The 26582-nt window shown below is 37.6% G+C and overlaps 1 protein-coding gene across 4 annotated transcripts in view; it reads left to right on the forward strand.

The window, feature by feature from the left end:
* Positions 1–26582, forward strand: part of pard3aa (par-3 family cell polarity regulator alpha, a) — a 708633-nt gene that overhangs the window by 199484 nt on the left and 482567 nt on the right. For all 4 annotated transcript variants that reach the window (XM_056450319.1, XM_056450321.1, XM_056450320.1 and 1 more), the window contains exon 3: positions 25079–25262. In XM_056450319.1, the coding sequence (XP_056306294.1) occupies positions 25079–25262 (184 nt within the window). The remainder of the gene's footprint in view (positions 1–25078; positions 25263–26582) is intronic.

A 26582-nucleotide genomic window follows, 5' to 3' on the forward strand; every position in this document is an offset into this window, starting at 1 on the left:
GATAATATGGGATTGTTGGTTCTAGTTCTACAAATACAGTGCAGTAAATTGAATAAACAGAAGTCTTCATAGCATACACTGATGGAAAAAAACCCCAATTCTTTACCCTTGTGTGCTGTTGGGGATGTTTTCATCCACTCTGGGGTGATTTTGAGGCTTAATTTGGCCACAACTTTCACTATGTTTCAGCAAATGGGATGATTTTTGGTGACAAATCTTATTTTGACATACATTTTGGGAAAATACTTTAAAAATGTTCAAAAAATCAAAGATAGATGCAAATTGAACATTTGTTTTGCTGTTTTGAACTGACAGGAGTGGCATGGATTTGTTCTTCTTCTTTTTCCTCTTCTTCATTAGCTAATCTGCTTGAAAGTTTGACTTGTTCAGAGATGCTCTTCTGCAGACCTCAGGTGTTATCTGAGTTCCTGTACTGTTGATTTTCTTTTTGAGGTCATACCATTTTCCAACAGGTCGCTCACTGGGCATTTTCTCTTCTTCAGAGCAGTCTCTGTAAACCCGAGAGATAGTTGTGTGTCAAAATCCCAGTAGATCAGCAGTTTCTCATACTCTGACCAGCCAATCTGGCAACCATGCCACATTCAAAGTCTGTTAAATCACCTTTCCTCCCCAATCTGAGCCTCAGTTTGGTCTTTAGCAGATCGTCCAGACCACGTCTACAAAGACAAACTGCATGTGATTGGCTGATTAGATATTTGCATGAATAAGCAGCTGAACATTGATCATTGTAAGGGTTTCAGTGTTGAACAATTACTTTATTTCTATTTAGAAAGCCGATTGATAAAGCAACCATGTTATGGGCTGGACTGTGTGCATGACAGGCTGGCAGATCTTTTCTGAGTATAATGTTGAGGGATGGATGTGTGGCCTGTGGAAAGCGCTCTTTCTTGCTCTTTCTCGTCCTCATATCTTCTCTCCCAGTGGAGTTTGTGGCTGCAGATGTGGGGTAATGACAGGGCTTTCCCTCGAGGCTTCGACCCAGACAAGCAGACCTGTGTGTGTGCATGTGTGTGTGGCTCAAAGGCCACTAGGGAGAATAGTGCAGGTAAACATATCAGCCGGGATCTCTCAATCTGCCACAACTGAGGAGAGGAAGGCCACGCTGAAGACTTTAACCTTCTTCCTCTGGCTTTAGATGTATTTGAATAGGGCATCGCAATGATTTCATCCCCTTTCGATGTCTGCGGTGTTATAATGGTGTGGTTTGCCATGTAGATAAACATCTGTTTTTGTGTGTGTGTGTGTTAGAATAGCTCTGTTTCCATGCACCAATTTCATCCACATTTTGAAATATTGCATAAAAATGCGTAATGTAAATGCCTAGATGTGCATATTTTGAAAATGGGTAGGATGAACTTTTTATCCGATAAGAAAAACTACAATGGAAACATGTTTACTGAGTAAATTCCAGGATGTGCATCCAAAAATGTCATGTGGTTTAGTTTGAACAGATCGTGTGATCATACAAATGTGCGTGATGGGAGGCATTATTGGACTTTGCAGTGTTTGCAGCACATTGTAAAACATCTGAAATGTTGTTTTGCTCATTTCTCAAATGCCTCAGCCATCATTACAGTGGTTCAGCATTATTATTATTATATTATGACCTCCAGAACTGTCTTGAGCATCTGCCTGCGCTCCCAAAGAGCATCTCACGCCTTCAAAAGCCACCATATTAACCGCGTTCATTGCGTTTCGTCTTTGTCTTTTGAGGCGCAACTCATTTATTAGAGAAGAAAAAGGCCCATAGTGGCTTTTTCTACCGCAGTAAACTACAGGGTGGGCCATTTATATGGATACACCTTAATAAAATGGGACCGGTTGGTGATATTAACGTCCTGTTTGTGGCACATTAGTATATGTGAGGGGGCTCATGAAAGAATAAAATTACATTAAAACCAAGCACAACATTGTTTTCCTTGTGAAATTCCCAATAAGTTTGATGTGTCACATGACCCTCTTCCTATTGAAAAAAAAACTACATTTGAATCCAAGATGGCCAACTTCAAAATGGCCACCATGGTTATCACCCATCTTGAAAAGTTTGCTCCCTCACATATACTAATGTGCCACAAACAGGCTGTTAATATCACCAGCCATTCCCATTTCATTAAGGTGTATCCATATAAACAGCCCACCCTGTACATTTCTCTGTCTGATATTTGCTGCAGTTTTTCAGGAAGCGATGATTTTGTTCTCTTTGACGTACTGGATTGAAAACGCTGCTTTATTTATATGATATTCAAGTCTAAAACACATCTATTAGATGGAAACATAGCTTATTTAGGATTAATGTTTACGAATTGTTTTTTTGAGTGTGAGAAACGTTACAATATTTGGTTAAATCAATCTCTTTCACTTATAGTTGATCAGTTTTCTTAAACAGTGTTTACAATATTAGGTGTGTGCTTCTAATGACTGAGAAATGATTTAAATCTTTCATTCATTTTCCTTTGGCTTTATTCCCTTTATTTATCAGGGGTTGCGACAGTGGAATGAACCGCCAACTATTCCAGCATATGTTTTGCACAGCGGATGCCCTTCCCAGTACTGTGAGACCCATACACTCTCACATGCACACACATGCACTACGATCAGTTTAGTTTACTCAATTCCCCTATAGCGCATGTGTTTGGACTGTGGGGGAAACCGGAGCACCCGGAGGAAACCCACGTAAACATGGGGAGAACATGCAAACTCCACACAGAAATGACCACTGACCCAGTCGGGACTCAAACCAGCAACCTTCTTTCTGTGAATCAACAGTGCTAACCACTGAGCCACCGTGTCACCTATTTAAATCTTATCAGAATAAATGCATAGATATTAATATTAGGACATTTGTCAAAGTGTACTTGTGTTTGTTTCTTTCACTCTACATCCGATACTATGTTTTATTTTAAAGAACATGTTTTTATTTCACATGAATGACAAATACAGTGGGCATCATGGTGGTGCAGTGGGTAGCACGATCGCCTCACAGCAAGAAGGTCACTGGTTCGAGTCCCGGCTTGGTCAGTGGGTATTTCTGTGTGGAGTTTGCATGTTCTGTTGGCGTGGGTTTCCTCCGGGTGCTCCGGTTTCCCCCACAGTCCAAACCACATGTGCTATAGGGGAATTGGGTAGGCTAAATTGTCAGTAGTGTAAGTGTGTAAATGTAAGAGTGTATGAGGGTTTCCCAGTGATGGGTTGCAGCTGGAAGAGCATCCGCTGTGTAAAACATATGCTGGATAATTTGGCGGTTCATTCCGCTGTGGGGACCCCTGATGAATAAAGGGACTAAGCTGAAAATAAAATGAATGAATGAATGACAAATACAGTAATGAAGAGAAGTATTTTTCTCTTCAGTGAGCTATTAAGTTCAAGGCACAAGGTTTTATAACCTGCGTCATCTTTCAAAAAAGCACTCCGATTGACTCAGATGAGAGCAAGATGATTCATGTCTTTTAAGTTGGCATGAAATGAAAAATGTATCTCATCTATTTTCTAAATGTATGTTATTGATCTTTTTTTTGTAAATGTTTCATTCTATATATATATATATATATATATATATATATATATATATATATATATATATATATATATCAATCACCCCATTTTTACAGGCGAATATGAGCTTTAAAAAAACTATTGTTCAACCAATTCCCACCCTACATTATTTTTAAATAATCCATTACATTGACAGATACTTAACAATATTAAAGAGATGATCTGTTTTTACTTGTATAACTTTATTTGACATTCATAACCAGAAAATAATATTATTTTTGTATTGAAATAGGTTTATTTGGCTTACCTCATTGCCAGATTATTCACCTTTTTTAAGACTTAATTTTGACATTGTTTCTGAAAACAAGACAATATTTATTACTCGTCTGGAAAATGCTTCTTGATTTAACAATTGTTTGAACAGGAAGTAAGATAGAAACTCTAACACCGTGTGCTAACACCACACTACGCAGCACTGCGACGGGATAAAAGATATATTTATCATGTTAAAATGAGTTTGTCCTAACCATCTGTGACGACGACATGCAAAATGTCTATTTTAGAAACCAATTCTATTTCTGTGACGTCGCAGCAGAACAACAGCTTAAACTATGACAAAGATCACCTCAGGTACTGATTATGTGCTTTATTCAGTGTTAAATGCTCCCAATGTGAGTTTAAACATCATTTTATGTGACGTTCATTGCCAGAACACTGAAAGCAGCAGCAGATAGTTCACCTCAGATCTTGAAAATGAAATATCTAGCAGACGATTTGAAAAGGAAAGTCAGAAAACCAATAACGCTGCATTATGAATAATGTCAAAGAGGTTTAATGTGTATTCGTTAGATTAAAAGCCTTTAAGACTTCCCACTTAGATATGCTTGGCATTAATAGCAGGTTTGGCATGCTGTCCCGGGAGAGAACCCCGAGCTCTGGGATACCTGAGCCCGGTCAATAAGCATATAAGGGGATCCGAGATCAGGTAGGTCCGAGAGCTCCCCTTAGAAAAGGGAAGAAAAGGAGGAGATGGGGTGGAGGGGGGATTCTTCCAAAACGAAGATGGAGCAGTAGGGAAAAACGATCCATTTGTTGTAAGCTTGGATCACTCCGGTTCGGTTATTACTGATTACAGATGAGCAGCCAGTCGTGCTCATCATATCACATGCTCCTCTCGAACTTCACTGAATATTTCCCTCATGTCATTTTGGTGCAGACAGACAAATTGCTTGTTGCTGGAATCTTGTCATTTTGCGTGTTGTTAGCACACGGTGTCAGTAAGAAAAGCTTTTGTTCAGTAAGAGCAAGTCAGCTTTCTTTAAAACATCTTCTTCAGTGTTCAACTCAATGGTTTGAAACCACTTAAGGGTGAGTAAATAGTAAGAAAATTTGCAGTTAGTGGGTAAACTATCCATTAAAATAGCAACAATTCACGACCAACATGTACCTGAGAGACTTGCAGACTTGGAGAAACAGTACTGTATAAGTCAAACGTCAGATTACCAGCCTCTTAACCAGTAGTCAATTCGCACAGCACCAATTCTTACCTTATTTTCAGGACGTTTAATAATCTTCCCCAGCACATGGATGTGCCATCTATAATAAGTGAGGAGTAATTACCGACATGGCTGATTCAGACAGGATTAAAATCACAGAGAAGAAGCTCTGGCAATTATGACATTCCCTGGGTTGGCCATATAAACCTAATCCTGTTCGATTAGTTTTTTCTCTTTCACTCTCTCTGACCTTTTCCTCGGCCGTGGGTTCATTTGTTCTCTAGTTTCTCCTCCAGCTCTCTATTACAGTGAAGAGGCGCTCATGAAATGTCCCGTAGCACTTGGAGTTTTGGATGATTATGGTCATTCTCTCTCGTCTCCCAGAATTCAGTTCTCCGTAATAGAGGTCAGACCCGCAGACAGACAGTCTTGTATCTTCTATTTTCTGCATGTCTTTCTGTTTCCAGCTCCTTCACCGCTCTCCAGGTATGACGTTGTCTTAAAACCAAGCGCTTTTTGTGGTTTCCTTACCTTGGGTGATTGCTAAATGACCCATTTGGCTTGATATCCACCCTTTTATCAGCCTGAATGAAAGCCATTGACGAAGAAGAAGGGTCACTTCTGCATCTGTGCGTGTCTCTTTTGCTTTGGGTTGTCCGTGTTAGTGAATGGAAGGCCAAACTGACCTCAAGCTCTGGCTGGGTTTTCTGCATTGAGAGGTTGTACGGTGTGTCTGGCTGTTTGCCTGAGTGTGATGAAGTGTTTGAGTCCTGAGAGACGCTGGAAGAGTCTATTCATTCACTCAAGGTTAAATATAAGAGTCTCTGGAAGACGTGATAATGGCTGATGGCGATGCTGAGGATGAACTGTTTTGTTCGATGGAAAGCGTGCGCATGAGGATATTGAGGATGTTGTGGTTTTGTTAATAGTTTTCTGTGTTTTTGTAATTTATAATAGTCTGTATAATAATCCCTCCATTTAAACAATATCATGTTGAACCATTTTAGTTTCAACCTTTTATTGTGTGAGTAACCGTCTAAGGCAGTGTTTCCCAACCCTGTTCCTGAAGGCACACCAACAGTCCACATTTTCAATCTCTCCCTAATCAAACACACCTGAATCAACTTATCATAACATCAGAAGAGACTCCAACACCTTAAGTTAATGGGTCAGAAAAGGTAGACATCCAAAATATGTACTGTTGGTGTGCCTCCAGGAACAGGGTTGGGAAACACTGGTCTAAGGTAACTTCATAGTGATTACTATATTGATAAGTGTATATATACGTGTGTGTGTATATATGAGCAACATCACACTCTGAGCAGTGCGATATGGCTCTAGGTGGGAGGTGTCCTGGCCAAATTCCCTCCATTGCCCCTTACCCATCATGACTTCCCAATCATCCCCATCCACCGTATTGGCTCTATCGCTGCCTCTTCACTCCTCCTATAGCTGGTGTGTGGTGAGTGCGCTGGCGCCATTGTCCTGTGGCTGCTGTCGCATCATCCAAGTGGATGCTGCACACTGATGGTGGTGTGAAGAGATTCTACATTGTCCAATTGGGGTGACACAATGACTCAGTGGTTAGCACTGTTGCTTCACAGCAAGAAGGTCGCTGGTTCAAGTCCTGCCTAGTTCGGTTAGCATTTCAGTGTGGAGTTTGCAATTAGTGTATGAATGAGTGTGAATGAGTGTTTCCCAGTACTGGGTTGCAGCTGGAAAGGCATCCGCTGTGTAAAACATATACTGGAATAGTTGGCGGTTCATTCCGCTGTGGCAAACCCTGATGAATAAAGGGACAAATCCGAAGAAAAATGAATGAATGAATTAATGTGTGTCCAATTGGAGATGTGTGTGTTCAGAGAGTGTCCCGCTGCTGGTGTGTATGAATGAGTGTGAATGAGTGTTTCCCAGCACTGAGTTGCAGCTGGAAAGGCATCCGCTGTGTAAAACATATGCTGGAATAGTTGGCGGTTCATTCCGCTGTGGCAACCCCTGATGAATAAAGGGACAAATCCGAAGAAAAATGAATGAATGAATGAATGTGTGTCCAATTGGAGATGTGTGTGTTCAGAGAGTGTCTGGTATGTTTCAGTTTCTCCATAAGCATCGGTCAGCCTTCAACATGAGGCCGACTCAACAGCGGATCCACATCGTAGTGTCAGGGACGTTTGTTCTCCTCCAAATAAAAAAAGAAGAAGTGTCAGTAACTGAGCGTTTGAAGAGCTTCTCCTCCATCTCTTCTCTCTCCCTGAGCTGCTCCTCGTTCCCCAGATGCTGATTTTAATTACTTTCTTCTCAGATTCTCTGCATATCCGATGAAGGGCACATCTTCTGACGGGCACTTTTTGATATTAGTTCGTCTAATGTGGCCGCTTGAATACTAATACACACAATAGAGTGTGGCGTGTTGGAAAGCAAGAGGTGGCCGTGAATGTGAATAAAGCGGAGAAAGAGAGAAGAAATAGCCCGCTGACGAGCCGCTGTAGGCAAAGCGCCTTGATTTATTTCATTTCCTAAAGGCGTTTGGCACCAATGACACCTGAAAGTGCTTTTGGAAACTATATTTAGACAGCCAGATAAATCAGGACGCTGAGTGAATCGATAGAGTATCATAAACAAGAGTTCAGTTGACTAAGCCGGAGTGTGTGCTGGCACAGGAGCGCGTGCCGGCAATTCATTTGATGTAAACAGAGCAGCGTGTTATTAAAAACTTTCCCTCAGATCATATCTTTCGTGTCGTCGTGCTGGGATCGATCGATTTCTTTCGCACACTCTTGGAAAATCCGGTTAAAGTCGAGTTTGGAGAGTTTCTGTTGTCCAGATTGCTATACTGTGATAAGATTATGTTGACCTCTTATTGTAGTGTACATGCTCATATATATTAGCTACAAAACAAGGATTCAGTTCTCCAGAAAGTGGTTTTATTGAACTATTTCACGCTGTGTCTGTTTTAAAGTTTCAGTTTTGTGAAAATGCTTCATTGTTATTCAGCTTGACTGATGGATTCATTTTGACCTGGATTTATTAAATTATGTAGTTAAGTCATACGTAATTGTACAAGTTTGTACAGTATGATTAAAAACTGATGAAACCTAGAGGTTTGAAAGAAAGTGACGAAATATAAAGATTCAAAATGACCATTAATAAGTATTTTGAGGTAGACTGATGTCTTTTAAGGTCATCAAATAATTTATGTTGTAAAGTAAATGACTTTTTACTGAATGTCTAACGTACATAATGATGAAAATGGTTATTTTTTACTTTTAAATATTTTAAAGAATATTTAAATAATAAGAATAATAATAATAAATATTATTATTATTATTATTATTATTATTATTTTTTATTTTTATTTTTATTTTTATTTTTATTATTATTATTATTATTATTATTATTATTATTTTTTTTATTATTTTTTTTTTTTTTGCACCAATAATAAAAACCCTTTGTGAGACACAATTATAAACGAACGAACGAACGAAATAAATAAATAAATAAATAGATAGATAGATAGATAGATAGATAGATAGATAGATAGATAGATAGATAGATAGATAGATAGATAGATAGATAGATAGATAGATAGATAGATAGATAAAATATGTAGCCTATTTATATTTTCAATCAATCTACATTATTTGTTTATTTCCCAATCAGGGCTGCGTTTCCCAAACAATGATATAACTCTCTACTGAATTATCATAGTATGAAGCATGGTTTGGGAAAAGAACAATGTAGTGACGAGTGTTTCCCAAAACCGTAGTTGCTTTGTCTCAGATCCATTGTTTGAACCAGGTCAGTTTTAGCGTAAAGCATCCATAATGGTGCTGTAAATGTGGTTTCTTTACAGAAAATGACCATTTTTGGGGGCAAATTATATTGCTTTACTTTACGCATTTGAAAAACATAAAACCACATGCAAAAAGCTAACACATATGCTAATCTATATAATACATCATATATAAGTTATATATAAATCATATAAATCGTTAATGTTGTAATTTACACTAGGATATTTATTAAGAAATGGAAAAAAGCCTACTTAATAATAATAATAATAATAATAATAATAATAATAATAATAATAATAATAATAACTGTTATTATTATTATTAATAATATTATTATTGTAGTTGTTGTTGTTATTATTGTTATTATTATTGTTGTTGTTGTTATTGTTGTTATTATTATTATTATTACTATTGTTGTTGTTGTTGTTGTTGTTATTATTATTACTACTATTATTATTATTGTTGTTGTTGTTATTATTATTACTATTATTATTATTGCTGTTGTTGTTATTTTTATTATTATTATTATAACAATTATTATTGTTATTATTATTATTATTGTTGTTGTTGTTGTTGTTATTATTGTTGTTGCTATTATTATTATTATTATTATTATTATTATTATTATTATTACTACTACTACAACTTTGACACATTGAAACCACTGCAGAAATCTTCTAACCAACAGGCCCATGTCATATAGATTACAGACACATTTCTTAATAAATAACGCACTATAAACTGAAACCATTAACGTATGCTATACATTTTGTTTTCACAAGCTTTTTTTAATCTTTTTCAAAGTTTAAATGTTGGAACGTTTGAAAGGAATAGGCCATAGTAAGGATAACTCGCAATATAACACAACCAGGACTGTGCTTCTAACTACAGTACAGCTCCAGAGGTGTAGTTGCAAGCGTACAAGTTTGAGATGCAGTTTGCGAATGTCCGTTGGGATGACAGATTTGGGAAGTGTCAAATCAACAAACTATGTTTGGAACGACAGAACTTGCGATCTTAGTTGGCTTTTAGTTTATTTACTTTAATCTTATTTTAAATGTTTTATATTTGGTACATGATTTTCCCCTAAATTACCGGGGTTCAATCTATAAATCAATATGGCATTGTTTTCTTATCTAACGTTTTTTTTTAATTATAACACACACAGTTAGATGTATAAAGTAATATTCATGGCCTCATTCCTGCTTTTAGCATCTGGATATTTCCTATTTATTTATTTATTTATTTATTTATTTATCTATTTATTGTTTACAGTCAGTGTTGTGATTTCCGCTCTACAGTAAGTGTGATTCAGCTCACTTTATGAGCTCTCCGTTCCTCTGTAATAGTTTTGTTGTTGACCAGACTCTCTCCAATCCTCCCGTCGCGGCTGAAGGTCTAAAAGCTGAAACTCCCTGTGCTTCCCTTTGGGCTGAATAAAAAAGCGTGCTACAGAAGGCCCAGGGTTTATTTCATTAACGCAGAAGAGCTTATTGGAATTTTTACATGCAGTCAGCAGCAGTGCGGAGGTACAGCAACACGGGCGTAAAAAAAGAAGAGGAGAATGAATTCATTTCCCCCGACTCAAGAGAAACTTCAAAGGCCACGCTGGAAATCTCGGCCAAGTGGATTTGAAAGGATGAGTCTCTAATCTGTTTAAACTTTGCTTGCGCCGTGTATTTTCACACCGCCTCCTCAGCCCACTCACGCTAGTTTGCTTTTCATCATCACTTTCAGGTGCAGAAAGTACCTGTCTCACTAAATCTGTGTCTCGCTCAATGGAGGTCAACTCAAAAGAGAGGTTTTTATAGAACATGCATGTATTTTTGGAGACATTTATTATCAAAATACAGGCGAAATACTGCTCCCTTGACATTTAGCATAACAGATATTTTTGGGTTCTGCACTATTGAAATTAATAGGTAATCATGCTAAATTTGATCATTTATAAATTATATATGTATATGGGTAGCGCTGTCGCTTCACAGCAAGTCGCTGGTTCGAGCTCCGACTGGGTCAGTTGCCGTTTCTATGTGGAGTTTGCATGTTCTCCCTGTGTTGGTGTGGGTTTTCTCCGGGTGCTCCGGTTTCCCCCACATTCCAAAGGCATGCGCTATAGGGGAATTGGGTAAGCTAAATTGTCCATAATTTATGTGTGTATGTACTGGTCCTTCAGATTGGGGGTTGAGCGTTGGGCTAACAACTCACCTCATAAAAGCTGTTACGAAACACCCATATGGTGCAACTAAATATTAAATTCGATATAAATCTCCAGTGTTTACGGTGCCTTGGGAAGAGTGTATTGAGAAAGCCAATGAGAAGAAACATGTTAAGTATCAGGAACTGGTGGACGAGTGGCTTTCTCGAGTGGGCACATAGAAGTTGGCTGTAGAGGCTTTGCAGGGCGTTCACTTTGCAAAGTCCTCAGTCGTTTGGGCATTTCAGGGGTGGCAAAGAAAAGCGCCATTCCATCCGCAAGTGAAGCAACAGAGAAGGTCACAAGGTGGCTTGGGATTAAGAGCACGTGATAATGCTCTACGCCACTGGTAAAGAGGGCTGATCCGTGGAGTGCTACTGGGATGGGAAGTTGGGACTTGATCAACCCCGGCTGGGTTGTCTGGGTGAGAGTGTATGATGTTGAGAGACCCAGTGATCCCAGGATACATCACAGAGGATCTGTCCTAGTGCATCCATGACATGTTTCTTGCATACGTTTTTCAAATATTTCTGTTGATATTTAATATAGCAAAGACATTTTCACAGTATTTCCTCTAATATTTTTTCTTCTGGAGAAAGGCTTATTTGTTTTATTTTGACTAGAATAAAAGCAGTTCTTAATAGTTTTAATCCCATTTTAAGGTCAATATTATTAGTCCCTTAAGCAATATTTTTTTTCTGATTTGTCTATAGAACAAACCACTGTTATACAATGACTTACCTACAGTAATTACCATAACTTTACCCTAATTACCCTAGTTAAGCCTTCAAATGTCACTTTAAGCTGACTACTAGTATCTTGAAAATATCTAATATGTGCTGTCATCATGACAAGGATAAAATAAACCAGTTTTTAGAAATGAGTTATTAAAACTATTATGTTTGTATATATATATATATATATATATATATATATATATATATATATATATATATATATATATATATATATATATATATAATACGTCCAACCTCGTGCTCCAGATCTTCTAGTGTCTCACCTTAATGCATCTTTCAGAAGAGCCGCCGAAAGGGAACCAAATACACTAGCAAGACCATAAGAGAGATAAATGTAGTCTAATTTCGATGACAAAACTAGCGTGCGGGTCAGTTACATATATATATATATATATATATATATATACAGCTAAAGTCAGAATTATTAGCCCTCTTGTTAAATTTTAATTCTTTTATATTTCTTCCACAATTTCAGAGACTTTTATAAATATGAAGAGTTCAGATGCAAAAACCTCTAAATAACGTCTGAATTTTTCTCCTAAAATGAGCATTTTTTTCAGCCTCCTATGTTTATGTTCAGTTATTTCACTTTAGAGGCAATGAAAAGAACTTAATCCTCATAAAAAGAGTAAAATTAGTGAGTCTACACACAGGAGTCGGCGAAAAATGCTAAATTCATAAGAAAATATTAAACAGCATTCAGAGGTTTTGGCATCTGAACTCTTCATATTTATAAAAGTCTCTGAAATTGTGGAAGAAATATAAAAGAATTAAAATTTAACAAGAGGGCTAATAATTCTGACTTTAGCTGTATATATATAACTGACCCGCACGCTAGTTTTGTCATCGAAATTAGACTACATTTATCTCTCTTATGGTCTTGCTAGTGTATTTGGTTCCCTTTCGGCAGCTCTTCTGAAAGATGCATTAAGGTGAGACACTAGAAGATCTGGAGCGCGAGGTTGGACGTATTGTCTGAATATTCGATGCTGTTAATGAGGAGCTGAACAGGGCTAAGCACTCAGAGAAGAAGAGCCGACCGACGCAAATAATGGAGAGATAAAGCCATGAAATATTCAGAGGCTGAAGTGTGATGAGAAATGTTCAGTGAAGCGTGACGGAAAGACAAAAAAAAAAAGACTTCTGGGTGACCTTAAAGTTTCCACTTTTGAAGACTTAAGTGCGTTACATAACACGGTTATTCCAAGACAATTTCTTGTATTGATTGGTTGATTGATTGGTTGGTTAGTTGGCTGGTTGGTTATGGTTGGTTGCTTGGATTAGTTGGCTGGTTGGTTATGGTTGGTTGCTTGGATTAGTTGGCTGGTTGGTTGGTTGGTTGGTTGGTTGCTTAGTTGGTTGGTTGCTTGGATTGGTTGGTTGGTTGGTTATTTGGTTGGTTGCTTGGATTGGTTGGTTGATTGGTTGGATTGTTGGATGGTAAGTTGGTTGGCTGGTTGTTGGTTTCTTTTATTAGTTGATTGGTTGTGGTTGGTTGGTTGCTTGGAACGGTTGGTTGGTTAATTTTTTGGTTGGTTAGTTGGTTGGTTGTGGTTGGATGCTTGGATTAGTTGGTTGGTTGGTTGGTTGGTTGATATGTTCGTTTGTTTGTTGGTTGGTTGGTTGCTTGCTTGCTTGGATTAGATGGTTGGGTAAATGGTTGGTTGGTTGCTCGGATTGGTTGGTTGCTTGCTTGGATGGTTGGTTGGTTGCTTTGTTAGTTGGTTGGTTGCTTGGATGGTTGGTTTGTTGTTTGGCTGCTTGCTTGCTTGCTTGGATTGGTTGGTTGGATAGGTCAGTTGGTTGCGTGGTTGTTTTTTGGTTGCTTGATTGGTTGGTAATTTTGGTTGATTGGTTTGTTTGATTGGTTGGTTGCTTAAGTGGTTGATTGGTTGGTTGGTTGGTGGGTGGGTAGTTGATTGGTTGGTTGGCAGCCGTGGTCTAAGTACGTCATTAAGTATGACTATTGATGGAAAATGTTTAGTTCAGAGTTACTCTAGGGGCTCAGGCTGAAAGATGGATTTTGGGTGACCTGAAAGATTCCACTTTTGCTGACTTAAGAGTATTGCGTAACCACCAGTTATTCTGGAATAAGCAAGATAAAAGTCTGTTGTTTTGGCCATCTGGTTTGATGGATGGTTGAAATATGGGAGGAGGTGGAGAATCCGGGGCTCGGATGAAAAGGCAGGGCATGGATTGGTGTGTAACCTTTCAGAGGAGGAAAGTAAATGAAATATCAGTCTTTTATGGATGCCCTTGCAGCTAAATGATGACAAATGCTCAGTGTTTGAGACAGTAGAGAACCAGAAAGATGCAGTATCTGAGAAGGAAACATGGCCTGTTTCTAACCATGCACTTTGGTTTGACTATTGTGTTTTTGTGAGATGGTAAAATTGAATTGAATTGAATCTTTTACAGTATTTGAATAATAATATCACTAAGTTTTAATCTCACAAAATTAACATTATTGTCAATAATGATGCTTCCTTGACAATCACCTCAGTTTATAAAGAGTTTGTCTTTATCACATTATGCAGAGCAGTCTATAGTTTTCTCTCTGCAATATAAATGGACACATTTGTGCTGTCAGATGGTGCATTTTACCATCCTACTGCCATTTAACTGTGAAATTAAATCAACTGAAATATCAGGCTAGTTTGGAAATCAATTTAGTAAGTAGTAACAGTTGGATGCTTCTGTTGTTCAGTTTATTTAGCCAGTTTTTATTCATCCTCGCGTCCTTTACGAAAAATGCTTTGTGTTGTCTCCTTAATGTCCAGCTTTACCTATAATTGTTGAAGCAAATGCAGAGTAAATGGAAACGAACACAAATGCAGAGTGGTTTTAGAGACTTTCGCATAATAGAAATGAAACCTGTTGCAATTTGCTGTGAACAACTAGCATAATGCTTTTGGCTGAATGGCGCACAGCATATGTTCTTTCATGACCCTTCATTAGGACTGAACTGCAATTCCCATTGACCGTTTTCGATTAGAAGCCCATTAAATTAACCACCCTTGAAATCCTGGCAAGTCCAGAGCGCTTGGCCATGTTGAAATACGGCTGAGTTTGGGATGTTGGCGTGAATGAATATGCGATCCGGACGATTGTTTTGCAAGCAGATGTGGTTTGTTGTTTGCAACCAAATGTCGTTCGTGAGCTGGCGTCATTCAGACACACTCAGTGCTTTATGCTTTTTGTTTTTTTGAGACTTTGAAAGCTCGTTTGGTCAAATATGAAGTTGCGTTTTGAATTGTGCATCGCAGATGGATGCAGATGGCATTACTAAAGCAAAAATTACACTAAAAAGTGAAGTTTCTTCAACTTAAAATTGTAAAGCAATTTGCTGCACAGCTATTGAGTTGACTCCACTTTTGACCCAAGTACTGCACTTGACTCGATTTAAGTTGAGTCTAAACTAAAAGTCTCTGCAAGTTGCCTTAAAATTTTAAGTTGAGTAAACTGTTTGTCTTAACAGTGTACTAAAGCAATATATAAGAGATATGGATTCAAGTTTTTTGTATGTTTTTTTAAAGACAAGTATAAATAATGATGAAAGTCTATGTTTATATAATAGTGGATTACAAAAATAAATAAATATCTTTGACATTGAAAAGTTTGGCTTTCATTATTATTTATGTCTGTCTTTGAAAACAAATTTTTTACACTACCTGACTAAAGTCTTATCTTTAAGTTTTAGGAAGAACAAATAATAACTTGACTTCTAGTTGATGATTTGGCATCAGAAGTGGCTTATATTGAAGGCAAAGGCCTCTAGATTATGCTTAATTTGACCACAATAAAATATGATCATGCCTTGATTATTAATGATTTCATTAGGACAGTAAGGTCTGACTTTGCTTAGACAAAAGTCTTGTCATTAACAGAAATAATGTCCAGAAAAAAACCAAACAATACTACTTAGCCCTGTGTGAAAAATTGTTTGGAGATTTTGGAGTGGCCTAGTCAAAGTCCTGATCCGAATCCAATTGAGATGCTTAGGCATGACCTTAAAAATGCGGTTCTTGCTCAAAAACCCTCCAATGTGGCTGAATTACAACAATTCTGTAAATATGGGGCGACAAAATTCCTTAACAGCTCTGTAACAGACTCATTGCAAGTTATGAAAACGCTTGATTTCTAATGGTGGCACAACCAGTTATTAGGTTTAGGGGCACTTTTTTCACACAGGACTATGTAGTTTTTTATTTGTGTTCCCCTAATAATAAAAACCTTCATTTCGTCTTGTCATGTTTGACTAATATTTCAATTTGGTTGAAAAAAAGCAGAAATCAGTTAATAGAAATGCGTACCTTTCTTGGCGTAAACTGATCTAAAGAATTGTATGATAATTTGATGAAGTTAGTTTACTTTACAAATAGACTTCTTTTAATTTGTTGACGTTTTTAGATGTAGTTTTCAGAGGCTGAAGCTTGAATCTGGGGTTATCCTGAAGCTGTCTGATATGTAGTTCTGATGCTTTCCTGCTCTGTTTGTTGTTTGTTTACTTTATTGTGCTTTTTTCGGATTTCTCCGTAACATTTGATGAGTTCACAGAGTTTTTTTCCTGTGTGCCCTCAGACTCTTATTTTATAGCCCTTAGGAGTTTAGCAGAGGTTTCACACAAATGATTCCCTGGCATTAATCCCACCGCCTTGAGCTCTGTGTGGATTCACTTACAAAGTACCCAAAAAAGAGAGAGAGAGAAAGAAACCCTGACAACTGATGAAACTTTGACCGCTCGTTTATGCGGCCAGTTGGACGTTTCGCCGTGAGCCAGTCTATTGAGCCGCAGCCGCTAATCAAGTGGAGGTGACTTACTTTGAGCCTGGTTTTTGTGCGATACCACCGCCACAGGCTTCGCTGGTCCACTTTCATGCTCCAGTCATAAAATATTTGTCATGCTCCCTCTGAAATGAAGTTTAGAGGTGAAGAATAAAACTTTATTAATCCTCAGCAGGTTTTGCTCGGAGGAAATTGGCCGTTCGGGTTGCCAGACAAGACATTTTAGGGCCTGTTCCTATAATTGTAAGCATAGCTGCAGGAATGCCTCTAGTATTATCTTGTTAACCGTCATCCATTAAGGTCAACCTGGCTTGTTTAATAGCACTTGAATGACAAAAAAGGCTTTTAAAGCACATACGGTTGCTATGTGTATGCTAATGCCTAGCTGTCTTCATTACAGGTGAGAATTTGATGAGGAATTATACTTTATTAATCCTCAGCACATTTTGCTGTAAGGAAATTGGCCATTTGGGTTGCCAGATGAGTCATCTTAGGGCCTGTTCCTATAATTGTAAGCATGCAGGAATGCCCCTAGTATTATCTTGTTAACCATCACACACATTAAAGGGGAAAAAAAAAAACATTTGAAGCACAAACTGTTATTCTGCTTATGCTAATGCCTAGTTTCAGACCATCAAACTAATTTAAATCTTAATCAAAGATAGCACTAAAATAAACTAAACCTCATACAGGGTTTTAAAAGAACGTTTTTATTATTAAGGGAAAATAAAATACAATACTACGTAGCCCTGTGTGGAAAATAAAATGTTTGGAGATTTTGGAGTGGCCAAGTCAAAGTCCTGACCTGAATCCAATTGAGATACTGTGGCAAAAAAAGTGGTTCTTGTCCGAAAATCCTCCAGTGTGGCTGATTTACAACAATTCTGCAAAGATAAATAGGCCTTCACTTAACCAGGGTTAGGGGCCAACACTTTTAAACACTGGACTATGCAGTTTTTTTATTTGTTTTCCTTTAATAATCATACAACTTTTGAAGCACATACAGTTGTTCTGCTTATGCTAATGCCTAGCCATCTTAATTAGAGGTGAGAATTTGATGAGGAATAAATTTTAATAATCCTTTGCTTTGAGAAAATCGGGTTGCCAGACGAGTCATTTTAGGGCCGTAAGCATGGCTGCAGGAATTATTCTAGTATTATCTTGTTAATCATTGCAGCCATGAAAAGAAAATGTTTGAAGACCTTGGAGTGGCCTAGCCAAAGTCCTGAACTGAATCCAATTGAGATACTGTGGGACAAAATTCCTTCACAGCGCTGTAACAGACTCATTGCAAGTTATCAGAAACACTTGATTGCAGTTGTTTCAGCTCAGGGTGGCCCAACCGGTTATTAGGTTTAGAAGCAAACACTTTCACACATGGCTATGTAGTTTTGTAGTTTGTTTTCCTTTAATAATAATAAAACTTTTGAATCGCATACAGTTCTTCTGCCAATGCTAATGCCTAGCAGTCTTCATTAGAGGTGAGAATTTGATGAGGAATAAAACTTTATTAATCCTCAGCACATTTTGCTTTAAGGCAATAGGCAATTCGAGTGGACAGACGAGTCATTTTAGGGCCCGTACTTCTAATTGTAAGCATAGCTGCTGGAATGCCTTTAGTATTATCTTGTTAACCATTACAGCCATGAAAAGAAATGTTTGAAGACTTTGGAATGGCCTAGTCAAAGTCCTGATCTGAATCCGATTGAGATATTGTGGCATGACCTTAAAAATCCGGTTCTTGCTCGAAAACCCTCTAGTGTGACTGAATTATAACAATTCTGCCAAGATGAGTGGGACAAAATTCCATCACAGCACTGGAACAGACTCAATGCAAGGTAATTAAAAACAATTGATTGCAGTTATTTCAACCAGGTGGCTCATTCAGTTATTAGATTTAGAGGCAAACACTTTTCTACACAGAGCTATGTACACTGTAAAAAAAGAAAAGTTGACTAAACCTAAAATTTTAAGGCAACAAACTTCAGAACATTTTTGAGCTTAAATCGAGTAAATTGCGGTAATTGGGTTGAAATTGGGTTATTAATCCTTGGGTTATTAATGCAGATTTTGCTTTGAGGAAGTTGGCCGTTCGGGTTGCCAGATGAGTCATTTTAGGGCCCTTTCCTATAATTGTAAGCATAGCTTCAGGAAAGCCTCTAGTATTATCTTGTTAACCGTCACAGCCATTAAGGTCAACCTGGCTTGTTTGATAGCACTTGAATGACAAAAAAGAAGCTTTTGAAGCACATACGGTTGTTCTGATTATGCTAATGCCTAGCTGTCTTCATTATGTGTCGATATCAGTGATGAATGTGGAGTTGTGATGGCCGATCTGAGAAAGATCAGACAATAGAGATGCTGTCAGAGTTAATGGAACAGATTCGCTCATCAGGGTCCTGCTGTAATCGCCCACTGCGAAGACTTGCAGATCAAAGCGAGAAGACATGAAAGGCGCTGGGAAGATTCACCTCACTCCATTCCTTGGGTTTTTCCTGTTCAAGCTGATAATGAGAGGCTGATCCTGCATGAGAAGCAGAGCTGTGTGTGACTAAAAGACAAATTATACTTCGCTTTTACATGTGTGTACTGTGTGTTTGACGAATCGGGCGTACTCTGAGCTGTCAGACATTGAATGTATTTTACAGAGGACAAAGTTTAAGGTTTGGCAACATTGAGTCAATAATTTGCAAGAGAAATGGATGAAACTCAATGAAAACTATTACTAAGACATTCTGCACTTTTAGATGTACAGTGGGTGACAGTTCAAAATGACCACTACTGCCATGTGTGGCGCTGCCGCGGGACTAAAGGAGTAAAAGAATTGTTTTTAGGTTTAACAGCAGTTTGCAACTATGCCGCCAGGGAGCACAATGAGATGAGATTTGATCAAACCGAAATATACAGTAGCTGTAAATACCCTGCTACTTGTAAATGAAGATAAAATAACGAAACAAAGCATGATGATTCCTTCATAGATGATTAAAAACTTGTTAACAAGCTTCATTATCATTGTAAACTTAAGTGCAATGAGGATTCATTTTGGAAATTAAAACTAAAGAAATAAAAGACAACTAAAAAGAAAGCGCATACATACATACATGCATACATACATACATACATACATACATGCATGCATACATACATACATACATACACACATACATACATACATACATACATACATACATACATACATACATACATACATACATATATACATACACACATACATACATACATACATACATGCATACATACATACATGCATGCATACATACATACATACATACATACATACATACATACATACATACATACATACATACATACATACATACATACATACATACATACATACATACATGCATACATACATACATGGAGTGGCCTAGTCAAAGTCCTGACCTAAATCCAATTGAGATGCTGTGGCATGACATTGAAAATGGTGGTTCTTGCTCAAAAACCCTCCAATGTGGCTGAATTACAAGGATTCTGCATTAATGAGTGGGACAAAATTCCTTCTCAGCGCTGTAACAGACTCATTGCAAGTTATCAAAAACACTTGATTGCAGTTGTTTCAGCTCAGGGTGGCCCAACCAGTTATTAGGTTTAGGGGCAAACGCTTTTTCATATACAGTATATATAGAGTATAGTAGAGTAAAACAGCACTTAACAATCTGATTTAGAAGTCAGATCCACCTCAAAACTATTTTGTGATTTGTTTGCGATGGCTGTCGTCCCACATTTTCAACTCTTCACCGTCTCTTTAAATCTCAGTGTTTGTCATTTGTGCAGCTTCTTGTCACAAACGTCTCTCAGCAAACATGAAACCGATCCGTCATTCGTATTTGTCACCAGTTTATTTGTAACCATCATTATCATTTCAAAACAGTGCAGAGGAACCGTCTCTGTTTCCGGCAGGACACGTCCGCTCTTATCTTCTTATGTCCATATACAGAAACAACAACTAAGGAAGGAAAATTGAAGTATTGTATCGCAAATTTGTGATAGAGCAGAACTGAACGGGGGCCTGTAGCACAAAAAAACAGTCCTTGAAGAGTTTGTGCACTTCAGATAACAGGCTTGCGGAGGCTTCTGGAAACCCACAATCTCTCTGCCTCAGACTGGAGCTGTTTTTCTGAAGGTCACACTAAACTTATTTTACTGGACAGATTCAGGCTGTTTTAGTTTTCATTTATGTTTTGTTTATGCTCTCTAAACGGACAGAAGAAGACAATCGTGACTGCAAGACAAATGCTGGGATATTTATATGACAGGGATAAAAATGAGTGCTGGTTTAGAGTGTTAAATGTCCTGTGAAGTGCTTTGAAATCTGCAGCTTTATTCGATCTGCGATGTAATTTCAACTGAAACATTACGATGGGGCGGGGCATAACATAGCCCCTCCCCTTTTCAAACGAATAGCCAATAGAGAGCATTTGATTGGTCAGAAAATTTGACGAGAGAGTGCGTCTTTCCACCAATAGTAAATAAATCATGGTATGCTATAATTTTTATATACTGCATGTATTCTATCTATCTATCTATCTATCTATCTATCTATCTATCTATCTATCTATCTATCTATCTATATTTCTGTCCATCCATCCATCCATCCATCCATCCATCCATCTGTCTATCTGTCTATTCGTCATCAATTATTCTATCTATCTAGGCTCTAGAGATATGTAGCTGTACATTCTTTTGTTTACACACTCGTTTCTTCCCTCCATCCCTCCCTCCATTTATCCATCCATCCATCTATTTTATCAATCCATCTTTAATCGTTACATCACTCTCATTCTATCCATCTATCCATCCATCCATCCATCATTACTTCATTCGCTTCTTTGTTCCTTCAATCCTTCGTTTGTTCATTCGTTCGTTAATTCATTTGTTAATTCATTCGTTAGTTCCTTCTATCTATCTATCTATCTATCTATCTATCTATCTATCTATCTATCTATCTATCTATCTATCTATCTATCTATCTATCTATCTATCTATCTATCTATCTATCTATCTATCTATCTATCTAACTGTCTGTCTGTCTGTCTGTCTGTCTGCCGGTCGTTTGTTTCTTCGTTCCTTTGCACACTCATTCTATCGATCCATCCATCCATCCATCCATTCATCCATCCATCCATCCATCCATCCATCCAAAATCCCCTTTCTTTATACCTTGTCTGATGTTGTTTTCATTCTCTTCTGCTGTGCTGCGTGTGAACAATAATCTAATTTCCGTCTATCTCCTCCAGAATTTAAGCACATCTCAGGGAAAAACTCCAGAAAAACACTGAATAAACTGTGAGTCTCCAGAGTGATGAAAGAGCAACCTGCGAGCGATAAAATATTCCTCCGCTTCGACTTCTACTCTGACAGAAAGTGCAAAATGATGACTTACACTGTGATACTTCCCAGAAGAATGCTTTTATTAAATGGCAAGCACATGCGTAGTGGAAAATTGCACACAACCGCACACACACGCACACACACACACATACATCCCTGCACAGTATAGCAAAAAAGGGGAAAATTGCACAGAGGAGTTAGCAGGGAGGTTAATTCATCTGCTTTTGTCCTGATTTGTGCCGACATTAACAGTTCACACATCCAGCAGAATGAATGAATGAAAACAGATAGTCACATGCAGACACACAGAGGCACAGTGTGTGTGTGTGTGTGTGCTGCAGTTTGCGTCAGTGATTTGGTAAACGTCGCTGCTCTGTGCTTCACATTTGGGGATTTACTCGTCGCTCGCAGACAGAACTGTGACCCGAGGACTCTGGTTACATTATTTCAGTCTGTCTCGCTCATGCTCTCATTTTAATGTGGTTTATGATCAGGCTAATTCAAAGTGACTTCTCATTTGTTTCTTTGGCCCAATTAAAGCATGTCAAATAAATGCCCTTAAGACGCTGCAGACTGCTGATCACCATGACCAGCGCTCGTTATGTCTCACTATGATCGGAAAAAATGTCCGTTTTTGGAGGACAACCAGGTTTTTTGGAGCCAGAGGTTTATTTTAAATGACACCTTATGGTTTTTGGGATCATGTTTGTGAATGTAAAATGTCTGTGAAGTTTTTATAATAAAGTTATTGTTTCTTTAAGGGAAAAAAAATGGATTCTGAACTGCCTGAAAGCAGTCGTCAGTAACTCCAGCTTTACTTCCAGCATAAACCGTGCCGCTCCTGCTATAGGTATTATGAGAAAATTAAATAATTTCATGAACATCAAAAATATTGGATGAGATTATAAATCAGAAACCTTTGAAACGGCATAATAGGGGCACTTAAAAGCAGGCTGCTTCATTAAAAAAGATAAAAATTCAAGTGACTAAAATAGCTGAAGAAAAAATGGTTCTATGATCCTAATAATAATTAATCTCTGAATAGCTGTACAATCTTTTTAGCATCGCTGGCGCTGATCCAGCAGTGTTTGAGTGACAGTTGTTGGTGTTTAGATGCATGTCTGCTTGGTAATTGTTTTCACACTCGTCTCAGCTGGAGAGACGGCGCACAAACAAGCTCTCGCTCACTTCAGCCCGCTCTTCAATCAAACAGGCCATTTGTTTATAAATCACACAGTATTTATGAGGGTCTTAAGAGGCCCGTCCTCAGGTCTAAATATTCTGAAGCTGGATGAACAGCCAGTGAAATGCAGCTTCAGCTCTCGACTGTTTCGAGAGTCCTCACAGGTCAAATCAGTCCCCGCTGTGAAGAAGATAATCACTAAAACACTGCTTTTTAGAGGGTAGATAAAGGCAACACCGCTGACATTACTGTACAGGGATTTCAAATGGCCATAGGAGGATCTTTGATTATGATTATAGGTCAGAATCAAACTGAGAATCAAACTCATTTTCTGAATCAACCTGAGAATCAAATTCATTTTCTGAATCAAACTGAGAATCAAACTCATTTTCTGAATCAACCTGAGAATCAAATTCATTTTCAGAATCAACCTGAGAATCAAATTCATTTTCTGAATCAAAATGAGAATCAAACTCATTTTCAGAATCAAAATGAGAATAAAACTAATTTTCAGAATCAAAATGAGAATCAAACTCATTCAGAATCAAAAATTGAATCAAAATCATTTTCAGAATCAAAAATTTAATCAAACTCATTTTCAGAATCAAACTGAGAATCAAACTCATTCATTCAGATGATCAAACTCATTTTCAGAATTAAAAAGTGAATCAAACTCATTTTCAGATTTAAAAAGTGAATCAAACTCATTTTCAGATTTAAAAAGTGAATCAAACTCATTTTCAGATTTAAAAAGTGAATCAAACTCATTTTTAGTACAAAAATGGGAATCAAAATCATTTTCAGAATCAAACTGAGAATCAGACTCATTTTCTGAATCAAAATGTGAATCAAACCCATTCTCAGAATAAAAAAGGGAATCAAACTCATTTTCAGAATCAAAAAATGAATCAGACTCATTCTTAGAATCAAAATGAGAACCAAACTCATTCATTCAGATAATCAAACTTATTTTTAGAATTAAACTGAGAATCAAAATCATTCATTCAGATTTAAAATTCGGATCAAACCCATTCTCAGAATAAAAATGAGAATCAGACTCATTTTCAGAATCAAAAAGTGAATCAGACATTTTCAGAATCATACTGAGAATCACATAAATTTTTAGAATCAAACTGAGAATCAGACTCATTTTCTGAATCAAAATGTGAATCAAACCCATTCTCAGAACCAAAAAGTGACTCAGACTCATTCTTAGAATCAAAATGAGAACCAAACTCATTCATTCAGATAATCAAACTTATTTTCAGAATTAAACTAAGAATAAAAGTCATTTTCAGAAATAAAAAGAGAATCAAAATCATTCATTCACAGATTTAAAATAAGAATCAAACCCATTCTCAGAATCAAAATGAGAATCAAACTCATTTTCAGAATCAAAAAGTGATTCAAACTCATTTTCTCAATCAAAAAGAGAATCAAAATCATTCATTCAGATTTAAAATAAGAATCAAACTCATTTTCAGAATCAAAAAGTGATTCAAACTCATTTTCTCAATCAAGAAGAGAATTAAAATCATTCATTCACAGATTTAAAATAAGAATCAAACCCATTCTCAGAATCAAAATGAGAATCAAACTCATTTTCAGAATCAAAAAGTGATTCAAACTCATTTTCTCAATCAAGAAGAGAATCAAAATCATTCATTCAGATTTAAAATGAGAATCAAACTCTTTTTCTGAAATCAAAATGTTTCTAGTTGATATTCCATCTAGAACGTGGGTTCGTCAAATTCTTGGGTTCCGTTGAAACATTGTCATTGTGCTCCGTGCTATTTGCTTGAGTTGTGAGAAAATGCAGACATTTTCTTAATGTGTCTTTGTTGTGAGGATCTTTTCGTAACTTACTGGTGTTTTTTGTAATTGTATGTGTTTTCTTAAATGGCAGCATGTTAAGGTCTCTCGGCCACTATTGCATTTGCATGTAGTTTTACTATAAGTGTAGCTGCTGTGATTAATCCAGTTTTCTCCTCCTTCAGCTGGTGGCGGTGTATGAGGAGCAGGACCCTCATCATGGTGGCGACGGCACCAGCGCCAGCTCCACCGGCACCCAGAGCCCTGAGCTCTTCACCAGCACTGAACTCAACTCCAGCAACCTGTCAGCCTTCCAGCCCTACCAGACCAGCAGCGAGATCGAGGTCACGCCGATAACACTCAGAACCAGTGAGTTCAGCTTTACACTCTGATTACCACACAATACAGCGGAAGTTTGAATTAGCAACCCTCCTGTGAGTTTTTCCCCTAATATTTTCCAAATGATGTTCAACAGAGCAAGGAAATTTTCACAGTATGTCTAATAATATTTTTTCTTCTGGAGAAAGTCTGATTTGTTTTTATTTTGGCTAGAATAAAAGCAGTTTTTAATTTTTTTTAAAACCATTATATGGTCAATATTATTAAGTTTAAGTTCAACAACTTAATAAACCCCACCAGGGGCAATTAGGGTAGCATTACATGATACAACAAACACATAAAGAGACAAATCACTACTACAAATATACTACAGTATATTACAAATACAGTGGATAAAGTCAAATACAGCACTCGTGAGGATAAAGCATCATGGGTTCATTTTAGTGGTCTGGCTCACATAGTGAGTTACTAATTTCTATACTGAAGTTAAAGGGATAGTTCTGCCAAAAATGAAATTATTCACACTTATTTCAAACCTTTTGGAGTTTCTTTCATTTGTTGAACACAAAAGAAGATATTTTGAAAAATGTTGGAAACCTGTAACCACTGACTTGAAAACAATCTGATTCTTCTGAATTGATTCTGGTTTTGGAAATAAATGATTCAGTATAAGGGGCAGCACGGTGACGCAGTGGGTAGCACAATTGCCTCAAAGCAAGAAGGCCACTGGTTGGAGCCTCGGCTGGGCCAGTTGGCATTTCTGTGTGGAGTTTGCATGTTCTCACTGTGTTGGTGTGGGTTTCCTCCAGGTGCTCCAGTTTCCCCCACAAGTCCAAAGACATGCGCTATAGCTAAATTGTCCGTAGTGTATGTGTGTGAATGAGTGTGTATGGATGTTTCCCAGTACTGGGTTGACAGTGGAAGGGCATCCGCTGCGTAAAATGTGTGCTGGATAAGTTGGCGGTTCATTCCACTGTGGCAACCCCTGATTAATAAAGGGACTAAGCCGAAAATAAAATAAATGAATGAATGATTCAGTATATTCATTCATTTATTCATTTTCCTTCAGTTTAGTCCCTTATTTATCAAGGGTCACCACAGTGAAATGAACCACCAACTATTCCAACATATATTTTATACAATGGATGCCCTTCCAGCTGCAACCCAGTACTGGAAAACAAGGGGTGGTTAGTACTGTGGTCTCACAGCAAGAAGGCCGCTGGTTCGAGTTCCGGCTGAGCCAGTTGGCATTACTGTGTGGAGTTTGCATGTTCTCCCCGTGTTGGTGTGGGTTTCCTCCAGGTGCTCCGGTTTCCCCCACAGTCCAAACACATGCGCTATAGGTGAATT

The sequence above is a fragment of the Danio aesculapii genome, chromosome 24 (assembly GCF_903798145.1).
Source record: "Danio aesculapii chromosome 24, fDanAes4.1, whole genome shotgun sequence".
NCBI classification, from domain to species: domain Eukaryota; kingdom Metazoa; phylum Chordata; class Actinopteri; order Cypriniformes; family Danionidae; genus Danio; species Danio aesculapii.